This window comes from Carcharhinus amblyrhynchos, chromosome 23, assembly GCF_965287045.1.
Source record: "Carcharhinus amblyrhynchos chromosome 23, sCarAmb.v2.hapA, whole genome shotgun sequence".
Taxonomy (NCBI): domain Eukaryota; kingdom Metazoa; phylum Chordata; class Chondrichthyes; order Carcharhiniformes; family Carcharhinidae; genus Carcharhinus; species Carcharhinus amblyrhynchos.
The window spans coordinates 43,969,104-43,994,631 of NC_137346.1; the positions used below are offsets into that span (position 1 = coordinate 43,969,104).

Below are 25,528 nucleotides of genomic sequence, written 5' to 3' on the forward strand. Positions count from 1 at the left end.
ATGGCAGATACAGTATAATGTGGATAAATATGAGGTTATCCACTTTGGTGGATAGGAAGGCAATTAATACTTGAATGGGTGTAAATTGAGAGAGGTGGATACTCAGCGAGACCTTGGTGTCCTCATGCATCAGTCGCTGAACGTAAGCATGCAGGTACAGCAGGCAGTAAAGAAGGGAAATGTTATGTTGGCCTTCGTAGCCAGAGGATTTGAGTATAGGAATAGGGATGTTTTACTGCAACTGTATAGTGTGTTGGTGAGGTCACACCTGGAGTATTTGGTATCCTTTTCTAAGGAAGGATGTCCTTGATATAGAGGGACCACAGTGAAGGATTATCAGGTTGATTCCTGGGATAGCAGGTCTGTCATATGAGGCGACACAAAGTCGTTTAGGGTAATATTCACTGGAATTTAGAAAAGTGATAGAAACTTATAAAATTCTAACGAGGTTAGATAGCGTAGATTCATGTTCCCGATGGTGGGAGAATCCAGAACTACCGTTTGAGGATGACGGGTGAACCTTTTAGAAATGAGGTGAGGAGAAATTTTGTCATCCACAGGGTGATGAATGTGTGGAATTGATACCACCGAAAGTAGTTAAGGACAAAACGATGTCTGATTTCAAGAAGAAATTTGATATAGCTCTTGGGGCTAAAAGGACATGGAGGAAGGGAAAAAAAGAATCAGGATATTGCATATGATCAACCATGATTATAATGAGTGGCAGAACAGGCTCGAAGGACCAAATGGCCCACTACTGCTTCTAGTTTTTAATCTTTCTATGCAAAGAATAAGTAATAAGTCTGATGATTGGATGTATTTTAGAAACTAGCAAAGGGCAGCAGAACCTGATTAAAAATAAAATTAAAATTATAAAGATTAAAAATTTAAATATGAAAGTAAACTAGTCATTAACATTGTAAGAGTATTACAAGAATATAGGTGGACCATAGCTAAAGCAAACATTGGTCCCTTTAGAGACAAAGATAGGAGAAACAATTGGCAAAATACTTGAAATGTCAAATAGATATTTTATGCCTGGCTTCACAATAGAAGAGGCATACTAGTTCGTAATTACTGCAATTCAGTAATCGGTACCTGGAGTTAGGGAGCATCCCTGCAGCTGTCGAATTACATGACTCAATTCACCCTGCAGATTAGCACCACCGGAAGTTTTCAGCGACTCCAGCATGTTCTCTACGGCAACTGTGCCATCTCCCTCTGCGTCAAACTGAGCAAACGCCTACAAGAAAGGAATTGAAAGTGATATAACAAGAACATTCATTAGCTGAAGAATATTTAGAAGTGTCAACTCTTTAGAGGATTGGGTGATAAATTCCCTTAACTGTGTTCACTGCATACCCAAGTTTATTTGTTTGCAGCGTAAAAATTGGTGTCTCTTCACATAAAGACCATCACTTGCACACTGGAGTCAAATGTGCAGGCGCGGTAATGATGTGGAGATGCTGGCGTTGGACTGGGGTAAACACAGTAAGAAGTCTGACGACACCAGGGTTAAGTCCAACCGATTTATTTGATAGTAAACTCACAAGCTTTCGAGGTTAACCTGTTTGTCAGGTGAATGGAGAGTGCTGGCCTCAGACAGAGCATATAAAGCACAGACAGTTTACAGATTACTGATTAGAAGCGGTAAAGCAGAAATCAAGTAATTGAGGCGTCAGGCGTGGTTCAGTTTGTCACCCTCGATCGGATCAGTGTGTCATAGGTCCAAGTCCCGTTCCAGACACTGGAGTACTGAACTGATATTCCAGTGCAGCACTGCCAAAAGTGCATCTTTCAGATAAAAGGCTAAATAAAATTCTGCTACCTCAAGTATATGTAAAAGATATCACAGTGCTCTGACATTTATTCCATTGCTGTATGGGAACTTGCTGTACATTAATTGGCTGCCAAATTTTCTACATTACAACAGTGACCGCACTGCACTGGCTGTACATCACTTCAGTATCTCCTGAGATACTGACAATGTGCTATCTAAATGCAAATTCTTTGTTTTACATAAATCCCACTCAAAAATGAATTTAAAAACTTGTACTCCAACCTTAAGTTCTCACAAGCTTTCTTAAAGAAATAGATTACTCAGAGGGATGGATAATCATTATTAGTAGGGCGGCATGGTGGCACAATGATTAGCACTGCTACCTGAAGGCACAAGGGACCCGGGTTCAATGCCGGACTTGGGTGTCTGTCTGTTTGGAGTTTGCACATTCTCCTCACGTCTGCGTGGGTTTCTTCCGGGTGCTCTGGTTTCCTCCCACAGTCCAAAGATGTGTGGGTCAGGTTGATTGGCCATGCTAAATTGACCCTTACTGTCAGAGGGATTAGCAGTGTAAATACGTGGAGTTATGAGAAAGGACCTGGGTGGGATTGTGGTCGGGGCAGGCCTGTTGGGCCGAATGGCCTGCTTCTGCGCTGCAGGGATTCTATGACTCTAATTTTAAAATTTCTTGAAAGTTTGAGAGGAACAGGTGACTTTGCATTTATAATTCCTGAAGTTCTCCGCTGGAGTCTGTCAAGTCATGCCCCAGTGCATTGTAAATAACTGTTCGAGACCGATTATGATCATTAGTCAACAGCTCCATTATGTGACTCATTGTGTGACTCCCAGAAACATAGAAGGCAAACTAGGTGGACCTTGGTCTTCTTTACATCCAGAAATTCCTGTGCTCTTGGGTTTCCCCTTCTCGCCTCCTCCCTCAAGCAACTTCTTTTTTAAAAAGCGGGATAGAGTGATAAGAGATATCTGAAACTAAATAACTTGCATGGGATGAAAATGAACTCCCTCGAGCTCTATGACTAAAAACCCTGATGGAGTTACAGATCACACACACTTTCAGAACAGATCTCTCATCTTAAAATCGCACAGCTCCCAGGTTTACAAGTCATGTTGTTCATAATTTCTAATCGTATGTTAACTCTAATACATCAATAGTGTACAATCAAAAGCAGACAGAGTGCAGTCATTCACCCTAACATTGCTGAGAGCACTCCTGCTGTTTACACTTTGAGTGACAGATCAACAAAAAGCAAACAATTACACATACTGGTTTAATTGTATTGTTTCATACTCAATACCATGACGAACCTAATGCCAGCAATGTGTGCAAGATTGACAAAAAGTAAAATACAAAACGCACTCAAAACCTGAATAGGAAATACAAATCATCTAAAATTAAAAATTAGTTACTCATAAAGTCAATACGGAATCAGTAGAAACTGTGGAACTCACTATCATAAACTGTAATTGCGGGGAATAAGACAAAAGTGCATGTATGGAGAGTGAAATAAGTTATTCTGATGGGGTGAGAAGACATAGGGTGTGAAGAGGCTAGTGCACAGCATAAACACGAACTATTACAGACAGTGATCTGTTTCCATGCTGTACATTATACAGAATTCTACTTAAGTAAACTTACATTGGATCATTAATTTGCTTGGCATATTTTTGATCTAAATTCACAGATTTGATTTCCTTAATTTTGGGGAGAGCAAAGGGGGGAGAAGAGAGCAAAGTGGGAGGGGGGGAAAGAGAACAAAGGGGAGGGAAGGGAGCAAAGGGGAGCAGGAGGGAGAACGGAGCATGACAGCAGGAGAGAAGAGAGCAGGAGGCGATCACGGGGGGGTGGGGAGAGCAGGGGGCAGAGTATGGAGGAGAGCACAGGGTGGGGGAGAGAGAGCGAGGGGAGAGAGAGCGGGGATAAGCACGGTGGGGGGAGAGCAGGGGGGTGCGGGAGATTGTGGGGGACAGAGAGGGGGGAAGAACGCAGGGGATGCAGGAGGAGGAAGCGTGGGGGGGGGGAGGAAGAGTGAGGTAGAAAGAGGGAGACGGGGAGGGGAGGGGAGCAGGGACCAGGGGTGGAGGCGCAGGGTTGAGGGAGGGAGGGGGAGAGAGTGGGGTGAGGGGATGGAGAATTGGGGGTGGGGGGGATGGAGCAAGAGCAAGGGAAGGGCAGTCACTATTTCAATTATCTGCACTGGCTCCAGTCAGGAACTCATTCAATTTGTATCATTACTTGGTAGCCAAACATTGTTTGGCATCCCTCAATCACACACCCCAGACATTCTCTCTTCCACCTTCTTCCATCAGGAGAAAGATACAGAAATCTGAGGTCGCATACCAAGTGATTCAGGAACAGCTTCTTCCCTGCTGCCATCAGACTTTTGAATGGATCTGCCTTACTCTAAACTGATTTTTTTCCGATACCCTAGCTATGACTGTAACACTACATTGTGCACTCTCTCCTTTCCTTCTCTATGTAACAGCATGCTTTGTATAGCATGCAAAAAACAATGCTTTTTACTGTATACACGTAACAATAATAAATCACATCAGTGAGAACCGATGGGAATGCAGCCTCAGGGTTTGGAGGTGTCAGATGTGACCATCTGCTGCACTTCTTTCGATAGCTGAACATACCACGTGGGGAAAAGCAAAGGCTGCACAAATGGCACACATGAAGTTGTTCTCGTGCCAGTGTAACAAGATGATCGCTGCTGACTCCTTAGTTTCAGGGTGACATCTGCTTTGGAAATTCTGAAACCACACGTTGTCCTGGCGGTTTCATGTCCACAGCTAATAGGAAGCCAGTGTTTCTCACTTGTCATAATTGAGTCTGAGGGCTTTCATCTCTCTTCACAGCATCATTGAATTGGATCTTGGCACAGGTTACCTCCCCATATAACATATTCTGTGGGCCATGACCACTTTCACCCCGTGCACATGCCCAAGCCAACAAAGTCTTCTGCTCAACTTGCGCCAATATGCTTGGCATGTTTGCTCTAGAAAGGATTGTTTCACTGGTGACTTTCTTTTTTCATGTAATATTAAGAATGCATCACATACCACAAATATCAAGCCATCTTCAGTGTGAAGGAGAACATGAGACATGCATGAGACAGGTGATCCATTAGCCTTTGGTCATTAGTCTGGGCAACCAGGGCAACATTAGCACACGGGTTTTCTGATCAGACTATACAACGCTTCAGCTTTTGGTCTCGGCAGATTGAGGTGATTCCCAACTCATTGCCAAGTACACTCCTTTCGTGTCAGCAGGGAAAGCATACTTCAGGATTACACAGAAAATAAAGCGGGGTGGGGGGGCTAAGATGTAGACCTTTTTTACCCAATTCTTGACCTTAAAACTGTTAAAGGTGGAGCTGTCGAATTGAATCATATTATGCATGTTATTATGGAAAGACTGTTCGAGACTGCAAAGCTTAGGAGGAAAACACACTTTTTTTTTGAGTCTCCCTGACACTGCTCATGGTGTCATGCATTTGTGAGGTCCACAAAAGCAGAATGCCATTTGCCACACTCCGGACTCCTCTTGAAGCTGACGTAGGGAGAAGATCATATCTACCATGGATCCACCTGCTCTGAAGCCACGCTGTGGCTCTGGGTGCATTCTAGTGACGAGTCAAATTGTTAGAGTGACTTTGGCAAAGGCCTTCCCAGTGATGTTGCGATCCTCTCCATCAGCTTTGTTCTTGTGCAAGATGATGTTTACATCACAAATATCCTGTCGTACAGGGGTGTGATCATGGAAGTATTGAAGCAGGTGAGGATTTCCATCCTGGAGTAACTCAGTGGGAATTCTGTCCTTTCCAGGTGTTTTCCTTGCTGGTAGGGGGTCAATGGATTTTTCCAGCTCGAGGAATGAGGGGTCTGCATCAAGTTCGTACATGACAGGTAGCCACAGAAGAGCAAACACAGGCAGAGATAGACACAATTTTCATGCGAGTAAAGCTTGGAGTAACGCTCTATCCAGCTGGCTGTTTGCTTGGTCCTGTGAGTAATTCCCCAACTGTGGATTTCAGAGGAGCAGTTGATGATGGTGGGGAAACTGCTCTTTTGATACTGTTGTGCACAGTGCAAACACTGCCACTGTCACTAGCAGATTGTATTTCTCTGCCTAGATTGATCCTATACCTGTTGGCACAGTGCCTTGCTGTCTTCGTCATGACAGCTTTAGCGAGCGTAATATTGTCACGTGCTGACGGCTAGGATTAATGGGTTAGGAGGCAGGTTGTAAGTAAAGCTGCACTTTTTAACTTCAGTGATAGGAATCATTCTGCAAGGTAGGTCTTGAATCAATCTTTGTTCCTGCTTCTGGCAACTGTAGCTTTGTAAATGATCGGCCACAGCAACTTCTATGCTCCATTAGTGTTATCCAGTTAGACCTCAGGAGGAAGAGGCTGCCTGAGAGCTGGTGACATTTGCAGTCATCCCTCGCGCACTGATTGTTGATGCATGGCAATGTCATTGTGTTTGGATTAGTGTATTTTCCATGGTTGCGTCTTCTTCCTACTACTGATAAGTGAATGATCAGAATCACTCTGGCAAGTACAGGTGTGAGGAACGGTGGGCAGATCACGTCTTCCAACGATTACCAGGTCAAGTTGGTGCCAGTAGCCAGGAGTCACATAGCGCAATGACACTTTGTGCCAATGTCTGCCCTGGAAGGAGGTGTTTCCCACAAAACGTCCTTGCTGTGCACAGATTTCTAGAAGCTGTTCATCCTGCCAATGCCGTGGTGTCTGAAGCACATTTCCCATGAAATTCTGTCTGATCCAACTCATAACGTGGAACTTAAAAATAAAAGGAAAACGTAAAGCACGCACAGTTCAAGTGCGACAGCTTCATATTACCTGAGCATTAAATAATCCTCATTAATTCAACACTTGGCTGCAAACACTCTACAATTGATCTGCTTGGCTGTACAAGTGCAAAGGAGTGGTAAATCCGCATAGTATATCTGTAGACATATGTGCAAAATGGATATTCACAACGCCTTGTCTACTTCATATGAATTCACACTGTTCCATATCCAGACACTGCATTAAACATCTGACTGCATCAACCCATTTGACTTGGAATTAAAAAGAGAATTGTGTCTTCTTCAGTATGCAGTACACCAAATTTGTCACAATTCTTTCCTCTAACATAACAACCATGTGTCTAATTAATCCATGGGCAAGCGAGGAAGGCTGAAGCTTTGACAGCAAAGCTGATTTTCTGTGGTTCTTCGACCATATATAAAATTTAAAATCAATTATAAATGCTTACTTATCAAAAATTCAGACAATAGGAAATATTCATGTGGATTTTTCAATTGGTTTCACTTGCAGAATACTGTAAAGGCTGCAATAAAAAAGGAAATAGATGCACGAGAGGTAACGGTCTGAAGAGTATTGTTTAAAGATGCTTTAGGTTCCTCACTTTCCAAAGCCTTTTCAAGAAGTCCTATGAAGGAGATTGCTCACACTGAAGTACGTGTTTGCGATATTACTGAGTCAATCCAAATATCTGAGAACCTCAATTAATTCACTCATCACAGGCATGCCATCCAACCATCCTGAGTTTTATTTAAATAACTGACGCCCATCGATATCAGAAATGATAGAGAATTCAAGTTAAATCTGCTTGCATCAATAAACTTTTAAAAATAAACATCTACAATATATCTAAAGTAAATATGGAAAGATTAGAGGGGAGATAGGGGACAATGGTTTCACCCAGAGGAGTGAAGGGGTCTGGAGCTCACTGTCTGAAAGGATAGCAATGGCAGAAACCCCCATCTCATTTAAAAGATGCCTGAATATTCACCTCAAGTCGTGTAACCCGCACGGCTAAAGACCAAATGCAGGACAATGGGATTCAGCTGGGTGACTCATGTTTTGGTTAGCACAGACATGGTGGGTTGAATGGCCTCCTTCTGTGCCACAAACTTCCTATGATTCTATTCTGTATCTCTTCAATCGAGAAATTTCATTTGTAAATCGTCAAAGCTTCATTCTCGCAGATTTATCATCCGGTAGGCAGACTGAATGCATGCATCTGCTGGATCTGCAGAATGCAGAGAGTCAACCAACAGGAGGGAAAAGTCTTCCTGACGTACCCTTACCAATCTACCTGTCACAGATACATCATGACAATAACAGCCACATGGAGACGAATCCTCTTCGCACTCAGGGCATTTTCCATCAGTAAATATGGCATCACCACTGTGCTAAATAGATTATGATGTGGAGATGCTGGAGTTGGATTGGTGTGGGCACAGTAAAAAGTCTCACGATACCAAGTTAAAGTCCAATATGAGCTTTCAGAGTGCTGCTCCTTCATCAGGTGAGTGGAGAGTTGGGTAGAATGCACAGAAATCAGAATCAGAGATTATCCCTCTGTCCATTCGCACCGTCTGTACCTGTAAAGACTCGCATACCAACTACTATCTTGCAATTGTGTCTTTGCCTACATATGCTGCGTTTGTGAACCCAACTCTCCACTCATGTGATGAAGGAGCAGCACTCCAAAAGTTTGTGATTCCAAATAAACCTGTTGGACTTTAATCTGGTGTTGTGAAACTTCTTACTAAATAGGTTAGGTTTTGAACTTATCCAGCTGCTCAAAACTAGATATCCATAAGGCACATTCAGCCGAAATCTCTAATCTCAAGGCCTAGCATATCCCTCACTCTACCATTACCACCAAGAGGATCAATAAGCAGTGTTGGAGAGCATGCAAGGAGCAGCATCAGGCATACCTAAAAATGAAGTGTTGACCTGTTGAAACCAAAACACAGGACATGCGTGCCAAACAGCAGAAGCCGTGTGCTATAGACAAGGCTAAACAATCCCACAAGCAATGGATCAGATGAAAGCTCTGCAATCTTGTCATATCTAGTGTGGACAATTAAACAATTAATCATTGTGGACAATTAAACAATTAACCGGACGAGGCGGTTCCACAAACTTCCCCACCCTCATGATGGAGGAGCCTAGCACAGCAGTGCAAAAGACAAGGCTGAAACATTTGCAACTGCCTTGGCCAAAAGCATTTTCCATCTCAGCCTCCTCCAGGGGTCCCTCACATCACATGATGCCGTCCTTCAGCCAAATCCAAACACTCCACATGATATAAAGCATCAGGTAAAGACATTGGACACAGAGGTTATGGATCCTGACAACATGCCAGCAGTAGTGGTTCTGTGCTGTTTGAAATGAAATGTAACAGCTTTGTGCTTCGTCAAAATAATCCTTTTTCTCCTGCAGTGTGATAGTGAATTAATTTCCAGATAAGTGAATCCAAGTTGTACTGATATAATTATCAAAGCCTGTGGCATCAAACTAAATGTTTTGCACTTCAAGATAGACACATTATGCTGTGCTTTAATGAATTATTTTTGTCCATCCATTCAAAAACTTGCTTACTGGATCAATAACATTGATGAATCTTAATCACTACGGTATTTTGTGATTGTGATGGTATACGTTGCAGGTAACCTAAAATGTTTCTTTATGTTACACTTCAGAGAGGTACCCTGTAATTGTGATTTGTTCAATTCCCCATTATGTAATGCCTTTACAGAGCTTAGTACACCAGCTGTATTTTAATTCAGTCTTTTGGATGTAGAGTAACCGAAAAGGCCAGCAATTCCCACCCATCCCTAATCGCCCCACGAGGTGGTGGTGATCCACCTTCTTAAACCGCTGCAGTCCACGTGATGTATGTGTGTTCACAGCACTGTTAGCAGGGGGAGTCTTTGACCCAACGACAATGAAGGAACAGCTGTATATTTACGAGTCAGGGTGGTGAGTGGCTTGGTGGGGAACCCCAGCTTCTGGTGTTCCCAGGTATCTGCCACCTTTGTTCCTGGTGATAGCGGTCACGGGTTTGGAAGGTGCTGTCGAAGGAGCCTTGACGAGTTGCTGCAGTGCGTCTGGTAGATGGTATACACGGCTGCCACGCGGTGGAGGAAGTGAACGTAAAGGTGGTGGCCCATCACTCTAAGTGTCAAGCTTATTGAGTGTAGTCACAGCTGCACTCGTGACAAGTGGAGAATATTCCACCTTGCTCCTGATTCACACCTTGTAAATGGTGGAAAGATTTTGGGGAGTCAAGAGGTGAATTATTCACTGCAGAATTCCCAGCTTCCGACCTGCTCTCGTAGCCGCAAGTATTTAATATGGTCGGTCCAGTTCAGTTTCTGGACATTGGTAAAGCCCCCCCAGGTGAGATGTTTGGAATTTTCTCTTGTTGGAGATGGTCATTGCCTGGCAGCGGTGTGGCAAGAATATTATTTGCTACTTTAATCATCCCAAACCCCGAATGTTGTTCAGGTCTTGCTTCATGCAGATACGGCCTGCTTCATTGTCTGAGCAGCTGCTCATAGCACTGAACACTCTGCAAGTATCCTCACTTCTGATTTCATTTTGCAGGGAAGGTCATTGATCAGCAGTTCAAGATGCTTAGGTCTAGGACACCATCCTGAAGAACACCTGCAGAGATGTCTTGGGGCCAAATTGTTCGGCCTCCAAAAACTGCAACCATCTTTCCTTCTTGACTTCACCCAGTAGAGAGTTTTCCCTTTTGTAGTGTCATCTGCAACTCTCTTGCAGTAAGGAATCAGTGCTGCACTGTCAAAGGTGCTATCTTTTGAGAAGATTAACCCAATCTGCTCTGCTTCATGGTGCAGGTAAAAGACACTGTTTCAAAGACAAGGAGGGAGTTGTCTTGACCAACATTCACCCCTCTATCAGTAGCAATTAAAATCTGCCAAGGCTAGATTTGTGCAGGACTTGCTACATGCAGCCATTGACTGCTTCATTATCAGGGGAATTATGAATGGCAAACAACCCCATTTTAGACTCAAGAGAATGTTACTGCTGAAACAGTTGAAGGTATGGTTCATGAACTTATATCCACTACTGGCTAACAAACGAGTAAATGCTGTACCATTATGAAAAATGTGCATTTATATGTTGCCTTTCACAATCTCTTTATGTCCCAAAGCTTTATACAACCAATAAAGCACCTTGAGGCGCTAATTATTGTTTAAGAAGCAGAGTAGCCAATTTGCTTCCTTGAACAGCAATGTGACAAGTAACCTAATGCAGACTGAGGGCTGAACGTTGGTCAAAACAACTCCCACCTCATCTCTGAAACAGTGTCAAGGAAACTTCAACTTGCACCATGAAGGAGAGCAGATGGAGTTAATTCTCTCATTCAAAACGTAGCGCCTTTGACACTGCAGCACTGCCTCTTCGCTGCAGGAGAGCGTCAGCCTCATTAATGCTTAATTCACCTGGAGTGGATGGGATACTATCCAGGGACTTACAGGACAAAATCAATCGTGAGCATTGTCCAAATATTTACACAGATAAACAAAACTGTCATCACTCACCTTATCACACATACTATTCCTTCTAAGCTTCATTTCTCCTCCCTATACTCCACCAAAAGATCCAACTCAATTGCATGGCCATCTAGTCTATGGAAATGCTTTCCAAAGGCTTTGATGAAGGATTAACGTATGAGATCTGTTCTCTCTCCACAAATGCTGTCAGATCTGAGATTTTGCAGCATTTTCTGTTTTGCAACATGTCAAAATCGAGCTTTCAGGAGCCCCCACACATCTGAGTTTACAAGCACTCCTCCCACTTGTCTCCTTCAGTGCTCAGTTCCAAGTTACCTTCCACTGTATTGTCTCCTTCACAACAAATCCTACCAGGCACAGCCAAATCTCTCCCTTGACCGATATTCCATGACTCAAGGTGTCAAATTGTTATAAATGCTTAAAGTCCAGAAGCTGATGGATCGAATGACTACCTACACAAACCTGAAACCCTATTTACATGATGCTGGTATAGATGTACCTGGCCCTTTAACTTTTAGATGTCAGACTTGGTTCAGCGGTTATCACTCTCACCCCAATCAGTCGGGTGTGGATTCCAGTTCCATTCCAGAGACAATCTAGGCTGATGCTCAGACGCAGTGCTGCATTGTCAGAGGATCTGTCTTTTAGGTGAAACATTAAACCAAAGCCCCATTTGTTCTTTCAAGAGGATGTTAAAGTTCCCAGTGGAAGAGCCGGAGGATTTCCTGGTATCAGAGAGCCCGGCTGATAGTTGTCCTTCAAACAATGCCTAACAACAGATGACTTGGTGATTATCACGTTGTTGTTCCTGGGACCTTATGATCCAGTTGGCTATAACAGTGATTATACTTCAAAACTACTCAGTTGGCTGTAACAAGCTTTAGGACATTCCAATGTCATGAAAGGCACCACATAAATGCAAGTTTGTTCCTTTCCTTTCACAACATATGTTCCTAGAAATGACTCAAGTCTGTTTTCCAGCACCACAACCTCACGTTAAGATGTTCTGTACGAAAATTAATTTGGGCTATTCTTGGATACAAAACCGAACATAGAATAAGGTGATTCAGTCTTAAGCGTATTCTCTTTTCCTGATAGATGAAGTTATTGTGAAAATCACCATACTCCGGCATCTGTTAGGGTACACTGAGGTAGAACTTAGCACGGCTAATGCACCTAACCACCACGTCTTTTGGAGCGTGGGAGGAAACCGGAGCACCTGGAGGAAACCCACGCAGACACAGGGAAAACATGCAGACTCCACACAGACAGTGACCCAAGCCAGGAATCGAATCCAGGTGACAGCGAGAGGCAGCAGTGCTAACCACTGTGTCACCGTGCTGCCCCAAGTGAGCATCACTGGCAAGGCCAGCATTTGTTGCCCGTTCCTATTGCCCTTTGGTTGCTACGGAAAGAGCTTCAGGGTTTTGATTCTGCAACAGTGAAGAAATGGCGATATACTTCCAAGTCAAAGTGTTGTGTGGCTTGGAGTGGAACTTACAGATGGTGGAATGAGCAAAGGGTGCTTCTGGTTAGACAGTCACTGACAAGGAATCATGGAGGAGTGAAGTTCCTTTATACATAAATTTGTTGAGACAATAGGATGTTTTGTCACAGGATGTGGCTGAGCCAGGGACCAGTCCACTTCTTTTGTTTATTCCTCCCTTCAGAAGCAGAGGAAGAAAAAAACCGAAGACTGATGGAGACACAGTGAACCAAGTGGCTTCCTTCAGTATTGTAAACATCCCTTAGTACTTGTAGTGAGTTTCTACCCCTTCTCAGTTCTCTAAACAGTTACTTCAAAATTGACATTGACGCACACTTACGACAACTTTCCCACTCAATGACATTTGAGTGTGAGAGACAGAGCGAGAGAAAAGGAGAAATGTAAGTGATCTACTTGTCAATGTTCACTGGCTAGTTTCATACATTATTACACAACAGTGTTACCTTTCTGCACGTTGAACTGCACCCAAGCACATTCAAAGGCAAATAACAGACAAAAATCATGCAATATTTCCATAAAAACTACTGATTTCCTTCTTACATAATGCATTAGGAAATATGACAACATATAGGATCATAGAACCCTACAGTGCAGAAAGAGGCCCTTCGGCCCATCGAGTCTGCACCGAACACAATCCCACCCAGGTCCTACCCCCATATCCCTACATATTATACCCACTAATCCCTCTAACCTACACATCCCTGGACACTAAGGGACAATTTCTTGAAATATGTCGGTATGACTTCGGAGAAAAGCCTTTAATAAAGGCAGAAATAGCTGCAAACACCAGGGGCACTGGAAGAAAGGACAGGTGAATTTTCTAGGTAAGCAACTGGCAGAATTAGGCTCCATCACAAAGTCAAATATTCAAAAAGGAATCCGACAAACACGCAAAGTATAAATTGCAGGGGGAATATCTGACGAATGGGATTAACCGGACTGGTCTTCAAAAGAGGCCAGCACAGACTCATTGAGCCAAATGGCCTCGCTTCTCTGCCACATTATTCTACGATTCTATAACAATCAAAGTACTACGTTCACCGGTGGTACTTTTTAAACAGGGAATCAAATAAACGTTCACCTTTTTGTACGCTTAAATAAAAAATTAGTCTGTTTGTTTTGGTTCCCTTTTCTCTTCTCAAAATCACCAACCAGTACAACAATGACTGGCTAGGTCTTGCCTCCAAGAACGGACACCACTGCCCATGTCCTACGTTGCCTCTACCGAAGACCATCGCACTCTGACAACTCAAAAGCACAAATTGCAGTTTACCACGCTGGAGTAGCAAGCAAGACCAGACAATATATCAGCAGTGTGGCAAGTGATATTTTATTTAAAAATTGCAGGGAAATCGAACGCTGTTACGATGGGACTATCTAACTAGCACAAGGAACAAAGAACGAGGTTGACAGCTCAGGGTGTTTTGTGAGATAAAAATGGCAGACAAATTACAGTGCAAGGGATGTGCAGATCAGAATAACATTGTTATCTGAATACTTTTCCAAGTGCTCTCAGCATTTTGACTGTCTCAAGCTTGAGTGTTGCTGAAAAACAGGCATAGTTTATTCCTACTCTTTGTTAACAGCTCACTCTCCCATATAGCTTTGTGTCACCTGCAAATCTTACATTTAGTTCCTTCATCTAAATCATTAATATATATTGTGAATAGCTGAGGTCCCAACACTGATCCCTGTGGTTCCCATTTGTCACTGCCTGCCAGTTAGAAAAAGACTAGTTTATTCCTACTCTTTGCTTCCTGTCTGCCAAACAGTTTTCTATCCATCTCAATACAATACCCCCAATTGCATGTGCTTTTATTTTACACGCTGCTCTCTTATGTGGGACTTTGTCAAAAGCCTTCCGAAAGTCCAAATAAACCACATTCACTGACTCCCCCTTATCAATTCTACTAGTTACATCCTGGAAGAATTCCATCAGATTTGTCAAGCATGATTTCCCTTTTGTAAATCCACGCTGACTCTATCTGATCCTGCCACTGTTTTCCTATAAAATCTTTGACAATGCATTCTAAAATCTTCCCCACTACCAACGTCAGACTGACGGGTCTGTAGTTCCTTTTTCTCTACTTCCTTTTTTAAATAGTGAGGTTACATTAGCTACCCTCTAATCTGTACAAACTGTTCCAGGGTCTACAGAATCTTGGAATGACCACAATGCATCTATTATTTCTCAGGCCACTTCCTTAAGTACTCTGGGATGTACGTTATGAGGCCCTGGGAATTTATCCGCCTGCAATCCCATCAGTTTCCACAACACCATTTCTCTACTAACACTGACCTCTTTCAGTTCCTCGCTCTCCGTAAACCCTGTATTCCCCAACATTTCTGGTATCTTATTTGCGTCCTCATTTGTGAAGACAGAACTAAAGTATGTATTCAGTTGATCGGCCATTTCTTTGTTCCCCATCATAAATTCCCCTGTTTCTAACTACAAGGGTCCTACATTTGTCCTCACCAATCTTTTTCTCCTCACACACCAATAAAAACTGACTGTAAAAGTTTCTATGTTCCCCACAAGCTTACTCTAGTAGTCTATTTTCCCTTTCTCAATCAGTCCCTTTGTTCTCCTTTGCTGGATTCTAAACTACTCCCAATCCTCAGGTCTGTTTCTTTCTCTTGGACAATTCGAATGCCTCTTCCTTGGACCTAGTACAATCCCTAATTTCCCTTGTAAGCCATGGTTTGACCACCATTCCAGTTTTACTTTTGTGCCAGACAGGAATGATCAATTGTTTCAATTCATCCACGTGCTCCTTGAATGTTTATCATTACCTATCCACCATCATCCCTCTAAGTAACGTTTCCCAATCTATCAGTCAACTCGTGCCTCACATCATCATAATTTCCTTTATTAAGATTAAGGATCCTGGTCTCAGAATCAACTACGTCACCCTCCATCTTGAAGAAAAATTGTATCATGTTACGGCTGCTCACCCCCAAAGGGTCTTGCACAGCTAGGTTGCCAATTATTCCTTTCTCATGACACATCATCCAGAATAGAATGGCCTGCTCTCTAGTTGGTTCTACAATGTATTGGTCCAGAAAACCAACACGTATACACTCAAGAAATTCCTCCTCCAAGACATTGTGACTAATTTCATTTGCCGAATCTACGTGCAGATTAAAATCACTCATAATTACAGATGTTCCTTTATCGCATGCATCACGAATTTCCTGTTTAATGTCATTCCCAACCTCATTACAATAGTTTGGGGGTCTACATACATTTTTTGCCCTTTAGTGTTTCTTAGCTCTACCCATATAAATTCTACATTTTAAGAGCCAATATGGTGTACGGCGTTAATTTTCTCTTTAACTAGCAAAGCAATTCCACCGGCTTTTCCTTTTTGTCTGACCTTCCTAAATACCGAATAACCCTGGATGTTCCCATCCCAGGTCACCCTGCAGCCACATCTCCGTAATCCTGACGATGTCATACCCACTTAAATCAATTTGCATGATTAACTCATCCACTGAATACTCCGCACATCACAGCACATAGCCTTTAGGGTCACCTTTTTAAAATAAAAAGTCCCATTTCCATTATTTTTCACTGAGGCACTAGTTGAATCTGCCCACTACCTTTCTTATTCCCTTTTCTGTCTCTAGGTTTTGTCCTTCATTCCCCCTTTTCTGTCTCTAGGTTTTGTCCTTCATTCTCCCTTCTCTGACTCCAAAGCACCCGGAGGAAACGCACGCAGGCTCAGAGAGAATGTGCAAACTCCACATAGATAGTCACCCAAAGCCACAATTGAACCCGGGTCCCTGGCACTGTGAGACAGCAGTGCTAATCACTGCGCTGCCCCAAAACAAAACTTTGATTTGTCATGCAGACTGTGTTAGGATAAGAACTTCTGTCAACTTCGGTCTTTACTGTTTGAAATGTGGTGACACTTCACTCCCGTCTGAAATAGGCTGGCAAGTTATTCAGCGTCAAATCGGTACCAGTGTACAAAGCAGGAGATCTACCCTTACTGTCGGAGAGAAATTTAGGGCAGGCAATAACGATTAGGCTCATCAGCAACACTCATCACTCAACAGCAGAAATCTAGTTTTCAGGATCAAACACTCAAACACTCGTTAGCCTGAAAGAAGAACACAAAAGATGCCAACGGACTAATGCAATACTTGGATACGCTCAGGTACAAAATATCAGCCAGTCCTTAGCATCATAACAATAGTTCTCAATATCAAACCACACATGATTTTTGAAATACATGGACACATTTCTCTAATTTCATTGCTTGGAACCAAAATTGTACAGGAATCTCAAACATCATCCAGCTCCCAAACTCTCGCAGTTTGTGTTTAAAACTGTCACTACATGCAGGAGTGAGGAACAAAACTGCAACAGGTTTTGTTGATCAAAGTTTTATTACAATACATGTAGAACAACATATGAAATTGGAGCAGGCCATTCGGCCCCTCAAGCCTACTCCAACTTTCAACAAGTTCACGGCTGATCTGATTGTGATCTCAATTACACTTTCCAGTCTGCAGCCCACCCCACCCTCCCACCATAACTCTCCACTCCATTGTCAGACAAGAATCTCTCTCACTCAACTGTGAATATATTCAATGATCACTGCTCTCCAGGGAAGCTAATTTTTCATCCTGGAAATGCTAAGAGATTGAGACTTTCTTTATAAATACCACAAGTAGAGAACAATTATTCTCCTGCCCACAGCATAACAAACCAGAGTTTTATCGATCTGAATTCAGCACATACTTTTCAAGAGGAACTGTCGCTTTGTAAACAACCTTAGTCCCTATTACACTTGGGAAAGTACCAATGGAGAGGAAAAGAATGGCCCTGCTGCTCGGAGGCTAATCAAAACGACACTTAGAACGGTGCTTTGTTGGAATATATTTCTCACGTACCATCTTCTGACGCCTTTCATTCAAGAATGCCTTTCGGAATCGATTAGCTGATCCAACTCTATCTAATCTCACCTAAACCACTCAGTTTAACAACTGAAATCTAAATCACCGGAAACGTAATCGACTCACTGCTGAGGATTGTTAGCTTCCCTGGAGAGCAGTGATCATTGAATATAATCATGGTCGAGTGAGATAGTTTCTTGATTGACAATCAGTCAAGGGTGGGGGGGGTGGTGCTGCAGACTCGAAAGTGTAAGTGAGATCATATTCAGATCAGCCATGAACTTACTGAAAGTTGGAATAGGCCTGATGGGCCAAATGGCCTGCTCCAATTTCATATCTTGCTTTTTATATATATTATAATAAATCTTTGATCAACAAAACCTGTTGCAGTTTTGTTCCTCACTGCTGCAGTTTTAAACACAGGCGTTGCCAGAACTTTGGAGCCGGGTGATGTTTGAGACTCCTGTACAATTGTGGATCCAAGCAATGAAATAGAGAATTGTGTTTACGTAATTCAAAAATCGCACGCAGTTTGATATTGAGAACTACTGTTGTGATAAAGACCGGCTGATATTTTGTACCTGAGCGTATCCAAGTATTGCACCAATCCACTGGCATCTCTTCTGTGTTGTTCTTTTAGGCTAACAACTGTCTGGGTATTTGATCCTCGTAACTCGACTTCTGCAACATAAGACTTGTCAACTCAATGGGAGAAGTTTTCTTTTGAATCTGATTTGAAGGTATTGGGTGAAACAAACGGTTGTTAGCTTGTGGAATTTACACAAGTGGCAGCCCATCAACGGGACCCGTTACCATGCTGGAACAATGTTAGTGAGGAAATGGATAGTTAGTTTGTGGAGAAATTCATCTCTCTAGTCAATCGCTGATAATTACATGTGGACAATTTCACTATTGCCCTGAATCAAACGGCAAAATAACTGAAATTAAATATGGGACCTATTCACTATTTTCCTTATAATCACCCTATAATAGGACTGCCCAAAGTCCCCAGTGAGCCCAGCTAGAATTTCAGTCGATCACAGCATTGCTCTACCATTGAGTGAAGGTGTACACACAGTGCTATCACAAAACATTTGTTTCACCCAATACATTCTTATCAGATTCAAAAGAAAACTTCTCCCATTGAGCTGACAAGTCTTATGTTGCAGAAATCTAGTTATGAGGATTAAACACTCAGACAGTTGTTAGCCTGAAAGAAAAGATGCCAATGGACTGATACAATACTTGGGTACACTCAGGTACAAAATATCAGCCAGTCTTTAGAATCACAACAATAATTCTCAAAATCAAACCACATGTGATTTTTGAAATACATGGACACATTTCTCTAATTTCATTGCTTGGATCCAAAATTGTACAGCAGTCTCAAACATCATCCAGCTCCAAAGTTCTCACACTTGTGTTTAAAACTGCCATCACACGCAGCAGTGAGGAACAAAACTGCAACAGGTTTTGTCAAAGTTTGATTTAAAATATGCATATCAGCATACGAACCAGGAGCAAGCTCTCTGGCCCCTCAGGCCTGCTCTGCCATTCGATAAGATCATGGCTGATCTGATTGCGGTCTCAATCAAACACTTTCCAATACAACCCCCTTAACTCTCGACTCCACTGTCAATCAAGAAACTATCTAACTCAGCCATGAATATAATCAACGATCACTGCTCTCCAGGGAAGCAAATTCCACCGGCTAACAATCCTCAGCAGTGAGTCCATTACATTTCCAGCGATTTAGATTTCAGTTGTTAAACTGAGTGGTTTAGGCGAGATTAGGTAGAGTTGGACCAGCTAATCGATTCCGAAAGGCATTCTTGAACGAAAAGCATCGGCGGATGGTACGTGAGAGATACATTCCAACAAAGCACCTTTCTAAGTGTTGTTTTGATTAGCCTCCGAGCAGCAGGGCCTTTCTTTTCCTCTCCATTGGTACTTTCCCAAGTGTAATAGGGACTAAGGTTGTTTACAAACCGACAGTTCCTCTTGAAAAGTATGTGCTGAATTCAGATCAATAAAACTCTGGTTTGTTTTGCTGCGGGCAGGAGAATAATCGTTCTCTACTTGCGGCATTTACAAAAGTCTCAATCTTTTAACATTTCCAAGATGGGAAATATTTTGAAGTGTCGCTGTTGAGTGATGGGCATTGCTGGCGAGGCTAATCATTATTGCCTGCCCCTAATTTCTCTCAGACAGTAAGGGTAGGTCTTCTGCTTTGAACACTGGTAACTATTGGATGCCGAGTAACTTGCCGGCCTATTTCAGACAGGAGTGAAGAGTCACCACAAAGACTGAAGTTCTTATCCTAACGCAGGCTGCATGATAAATCAAAGTTTTGTTTTGGGGCAGCACAGTGGTTAGCACAGCTGCCTCACAGTGCCAGGGACCTGGGCTCAACTTTGGCTTTGGGTGACTATCTATGTGGAGTTAGCACATTCTCTTTGAGTCTGCACGGGTTTCCTCCAGGTGCTCCGGAGTCAGAGGAGGGGAAATCAAGCACAAAAACTAAAGACAGAAAAGAGAATAAGAAAAGTAATAGGCAGAGAAAGCAAGGGTCAGATCCCGAACTTCGCGGTCCACAGACCGCAATCAGTAAGGAGAGTCAACAATACCTCCTCCACGATCATCCTCAACACCAGTGCCCCACAAGGCTGTGTCCTCAGATCCCTACTATGCTCCATATACACCTACGACTATGTGGCCAAATTCCCCTCCAACCTGATTTTTAAGTTTGCTGATGATACCACTGTTGTGGGTCGGATCTCAAACAGAGTACAGGAAAGAGATAGAGAATCTGATGAACCAGTGTGATGACGATAATCTCTTTCTGAATGTCAACAAAACAAAAGAGATAGTCATCGACTTCAGGAAGCATTTTGGAGAACGTGCCCCCGTCTACGTCAATGGGGACGAAGTAGAAATGGTCGAAAGCATCAAGTATTTTGGTGTCCAGATAACCAGTAACCTGTCCTGGCCCCGCCATGCCAATGCTATAGTTAAGAAAGCCTTTCTCAGAAGATTAAGTAAATTTGGCACGTCAGCTATGACTCTCACCGACTTTTACAGATGCAACATAGAAAACATTCTTTCTGGTTGTATCACAGCTCGGTATGGCTCCTGCTCTGCCCAAGACCGCAAGAAACTACAAAGGTTTGTGAATGTAGCCCAATCCATCTCACAAACCAGCCTTCCATCTACTGATTCTGTCTACACTTCCTGCCGCCTCAGAAAATCAGCCAGCATAATTAAGGACCGCACCCTGGACATTCTGTCTTAACTTTCCGTCAGGAAAAAGATACAAAAGTCTGAAGTCAAGTACCAACCAACTCAAGAACAGCTTCTTCCCTGGTGCCATCAGGTTTTGAATGGACCTACCTCTCACTACGTTCATCTTTCTCTACACCCTAGCTTTGATTGTAACACTACATTCTGCATTCTCTCCTTTCCTTCTCTATGAACAGTGTGCTTTGTCTGTATAGCGTGCAAGAAACAATATTTTTCACTACATACTAATATATGTGACAATAATAAAGCAAATCAAAAATATCAGTCTTTAATATCACAATAATAGTTCTCAATATCAAACTAAGTGTGATTTTTGAACTACATGAACACATTTCCCTATTTGCATTGCTTGGATCCAAACTTACACAGGAGTCTCAAACACCACCCAGCTCCAAAATTCTAGCACCATCTGTATTTAAAACTGCCATCACATGCAGGAGTGAGGAACAAAACTGTTAGCAATTTGGTCAATCAAAGCTTGATAAAAATACTTATACGAACATATGAAATAGGAGCAGGCCATTCGATAAGATCATGGCTGATTTGACCGTGATCTGAATTACACTTTCCAACCTACCCCCATAACTCTCAACTCCATTGTCAACCAAAAATCTATCCCACTCAACCAACGATCACTGCTCTCCAAGGAAACAAATTTCACAGGCTAACAACCCTCACAGCAAACAATTCTAATCTCCGTCCTAAATAGAACACATTTTTAAACGGTGTCCCCTAGTTCTAGTCTCTCCTAGAAGTGGAACTATCCTCCCAGAATCAAGTGCCTTCAGGATCTTATCTGTTTCAATAAGATCACATCATTCTTCTAAACTCCAACGGTACAGCCCGACCTGCTTAACTTCTCCTTATAAGATAACCACAACCACCACACCCACCACAAATCCCACGAATAGAGTCACGTGAACCTTCTTGGAACTGCTTCTAATACAATCAGATTACAAAAGGAGACTAAAACTATGCACAGTACTCCAGATTTCAGAGGCTGTGTACAACTTACAGCAACACTTTCCTGCTTTTATACTTCATTCCTCTCGATCACCTGGAAACAGTTATGTTTCCGATGAAACGCAGACACCAACTGACAAAACGACTCGAAGCATGTTTATGAAGGATAATATAAACTGAAAATGCTGGAAATACTCAGCAGCTCAGGAAGAATCATTAGAGTTAGCTTGTCAGATCAACAATCCTTCACCGCCAGCTTCTCAGATGCTGTCAGATCTGAGCACTTCCAAATTCTAATCCGGATTTCCAACATCCACAGAATTTTGCTTTTTGAATTGATGCAACTATGCTGCATCCCTTTCAATGACAGGACAATAAGCAAGGATTAGACCCACCAGTACCAGATAGTTCCATGAGCATCTCTCACAGGAGGCTACCAGACTGTGAACACAAAATAAACAGCCTCAGAGACTGGCATGTTAGCTAGCATTTAGCATGCTAAACAGTGGCCTTTCAATACAGGTCAATAAGGAGACTAATCACTTACTCTTCTGAACACACCCTCCAAGGTATCTGAGAAAAAGCAACGGTGGCAGCAGTTGTGTGGTGGGGGTGGCTATTACCCTGTGATACTGAGCACTTGTATAAAGTAGGGCATTTGGATCAGTTGTGCAACAGCGTTAGATTACACCCTATTAACAATGATATAAATTATTCATCTAAATATTCTACTCCTGATTATCACAGGCTCATTTCTGTGTTCCATTAAAACTTTTAAACTATCCAACAGTTTGAATTTAGTCATCAGCATTCAGAGGAGACTGCAAGTTGAAGCTGGACAGTGATTCCCAAGCCTGCCCTACAAACACGTGGGCAATATAGAGCTCACACAGAGGGACGCTGACACGGATCAGAAAAGTAGCATTGTTCTACGGAAGTGTTTAGTGTGAAATATATGGGATGTGGATTTGTCACTCTAGGTATTTATGCGGAGTCTCTGGGATGCGGATCTCTCTCTAGGAGTTAATGTGGAGTATCTGGAATGTGGATCCCTCACTCTGGGTGTTGATGTGGAACCTCTGGGATGTGGATCTCTCACTGGGTGTTGATGTGGAGTATCTGGGATGTAGATCCCTCACTCTGGGAGTTAATGTGGAGCGTCTGGGATGTGGATCCCTCACTCTGGGTGTTAATGTGGAGTGTATGGGATGTGGATCTCTCTCTGGGGGTTAATGTGGAGTGTCTGGGAAGTGGATCCCTCACTCTGGGTGTTATTGCGGAGTATCTGGGAAATGGATCCCTCACTCTGGGTGTTAATGCGGAGTGTCTGGGATGTGAATCCTTCTCTCTGGGTGTTGATGTGGAGCGTATGGGATGTGGATCTCTCTCTCTGGGTGTTGAGGTGGAGTGTCTGGGATGTGGATCTCTCACTCTGGGTGTTAACGTGGAGTATTTGGGATGCGGATCCCTCTCTCTGGGTATTGATGTGGAGTGTCTGGGGTGTGGATCCCTCTCTCTGGGTGGTGATGTGGAGTGTCTGGGAAGTGGAGCTCACTCTGGGTGTTAATGTGGAGTGCCTGGGATGTGCATCCCTCTCTCTGGGTGTTGATGTGGAGCATCTGGGATGTGGATCCCTCACTCTTGGTGTTGATGTGGAGTGTCTGGGATGTGGATCCCTCACTCTGGGTGTTGATGTGGAGTGTCTGGGATGTGGATCCCTCACTCTGGGTGTTGATGTGGAGTGTCTGGGATGTGGATCCCTCACTCTGGGTGTTGATGTGGAGTGTCTGGGATGTGGATCCCTCACTCTTGGTGTTGGTGTGGAGTGTCTGGGATGTGGAGCTCACTCTGGGTGTTAATGTGGAGTGCCTGGGATGTGGATCCCTCTCTCAGGGTGTTGATGTGGATCCCTCACTCTGGGTGTTAATGTGGAGTGTCTGGGATGTGGATCCCTCACTCTGGGTGTTAATGTGGAGTGTCTGGGATGTGGATCTCTCACTCTGGGTGTTAATGTGGAGTGTCTGGGATGTGGATCCCTCACTCTGGGTGTTAATGTGGAGTGTCTGGGATGTGGATCCCTCACTCTTGGTGTTAATGTGGAGCGTCTGGGATGTGGATCCCTCACTCTTGGTGTTAATGTGGAGTGTCTGGGATGTGGATCTCTCTCTCTGGGTGTTAATGTGGAGTATCTGGGCTCTCACCTCCTCACACTCCTCCTTGATGGCGAACCTGGTGGCGAGTAGGTCACAGAACTGGGCCAGGCGGATGGTCTCCTCCCCGCGGGCCAGCCTCTCCTCCAGCCAGCGGATCAGGTGGCTGTGGTGCTGCTGGACCACATTCTCGGCCACCTCATCCCGCACCTTGGCCGCCGCCTCCCGCAGCCGCTGGTGCTGGAACAGGATGTCTGGGCCGGGCCCGCAGTTCAGGCTCAGGCCGGAGGCTGAGCCGGGCCCTCCAGCTGCTGCCTCGGCCTCGGGCCCTCCGTCCGGCCCCAGCGCCGAGCCCAGGGCCGGGAAGCCGGCCTTGGCCGAACCCCGCTCCGTGTCCGGGCCCTGCTCCTCCTCCTCCTCCTCATCCTCCTCCTCGGCGCAGTCGGGCTGCTGGGCACCGCCGCTCTCCGTGTTCCCCATCGCCGGCCCGGTCTCTTTCCTCAAGCTGCTGCCCGGATCGGCCGCCCTCGGACACCGGCTGCCGACACTACCGGGTTCGACACACTGCCGGGTTCCGGACCGCCTCACGACACCTTCCCCGACACACTGCCGGATTCCGGACCGCCTCACGACACCTACCCCGACACACTGCCGGATTCCGGACCGCCTCACGACACCTTCCCCGACACACTGCCGGATTCCGGGCCGCCTCACGACACCTTCCCCGACACACTGCCGGATTCCGGACCGCCTCACGACACCTTCCCCGACACACTGCCGGATTCCGGACCGCCTCACGACACCGTTGCCATCGTTTCGCGACCTTCCTACATTGGGAGCAGAAGGTAAATCCAGTGGTAAAGGGGGTGAGGTAAATTGAAAGGATACTCCCTGTGAAATAATATAAAAAACTGGAAGTTGTTATTTAAAAATGCCACTCGGAAAAATTGGTCTGGAGTTTGGAAAGCAAACCGCTCAGAGAAAACATAATTATCTGAGATTTTAAAGTGTGTTAATGGGTGGTTATCACCCAGAGATCCACATCCCAGACACTCCATATTAACACCCAGAGTGAGGGATCCACATCCCAGACACTCCACATCAACACCAAGAGTGAGGGATCCACATCCCAGACACTCCATATTAACACCCAGAGTGAGAAATCCACATCAACACCCAGACTGAGAAATCCACATCCCAGACACTCCACATTAACACCCAGACTGAGAAATCCACATCCCAGACACTCCATATTAACACCCAGAGTGAGGGATCCACATCCCAGACACTCCATATTAACACCCAGACTGAGAAATCCACATCCTAGACACTCCATATTAACACCCAGAGTGAGAGATCCACATCCCAGACACTCCACATTAACACCCAGTGTGAGAAATCCACATCAACACCCAGAGTGAGAAATCCACATCCCAGACACTCCACATTAACACCCAGTGTGAGAGATCCACATCCCAGACACTCCGCATTAACACCCAGAGTGAGAAATCCACTTTCCAGACACTCCA

At 44.0% G+C, this 25,528-nt stretch overlaps 1 protein-coding gene across 3 annotated transcripts in view; it reads right to left on the minus strand.

Moving 5' to 3' along the window:
* zzef1 (zinc finger, ZZ-type with EF hand domain 1) overlaps positions 1 to 24,556 on the minus strand; it is a 242,207-nt gene extending 217,651 nt beyond the window's left edge. For 2 of the 3 annotated variants that reach the window (XM_080211011.1, XM_080211012.1), the window contains exons 1-2: positions 24,051 to 24,555; positions 1,099 to 1,243 (exon numbers count right to left, since the gene is read on the minus strand). In XM_080211011.1, the coding sequence (XP_080067137.1) occupies positions 1,099 to 1,243; positions 24,051 to 24,479 (574 nt within the window). In that variant the 5' untranslated portion in view covers positions 24,480 to 24,555. Of the gene's footprint in view, positions 1 to 1,098; positions 1,244 to 24,050 lie in introns of all 3 variants that reach the window. The other variant, XM_080211009.1, reaches the window with a different exon arrangement.
* Between the last annotated feature and the right edge of the window lie 972 nt (positions 24,557 to 25,528).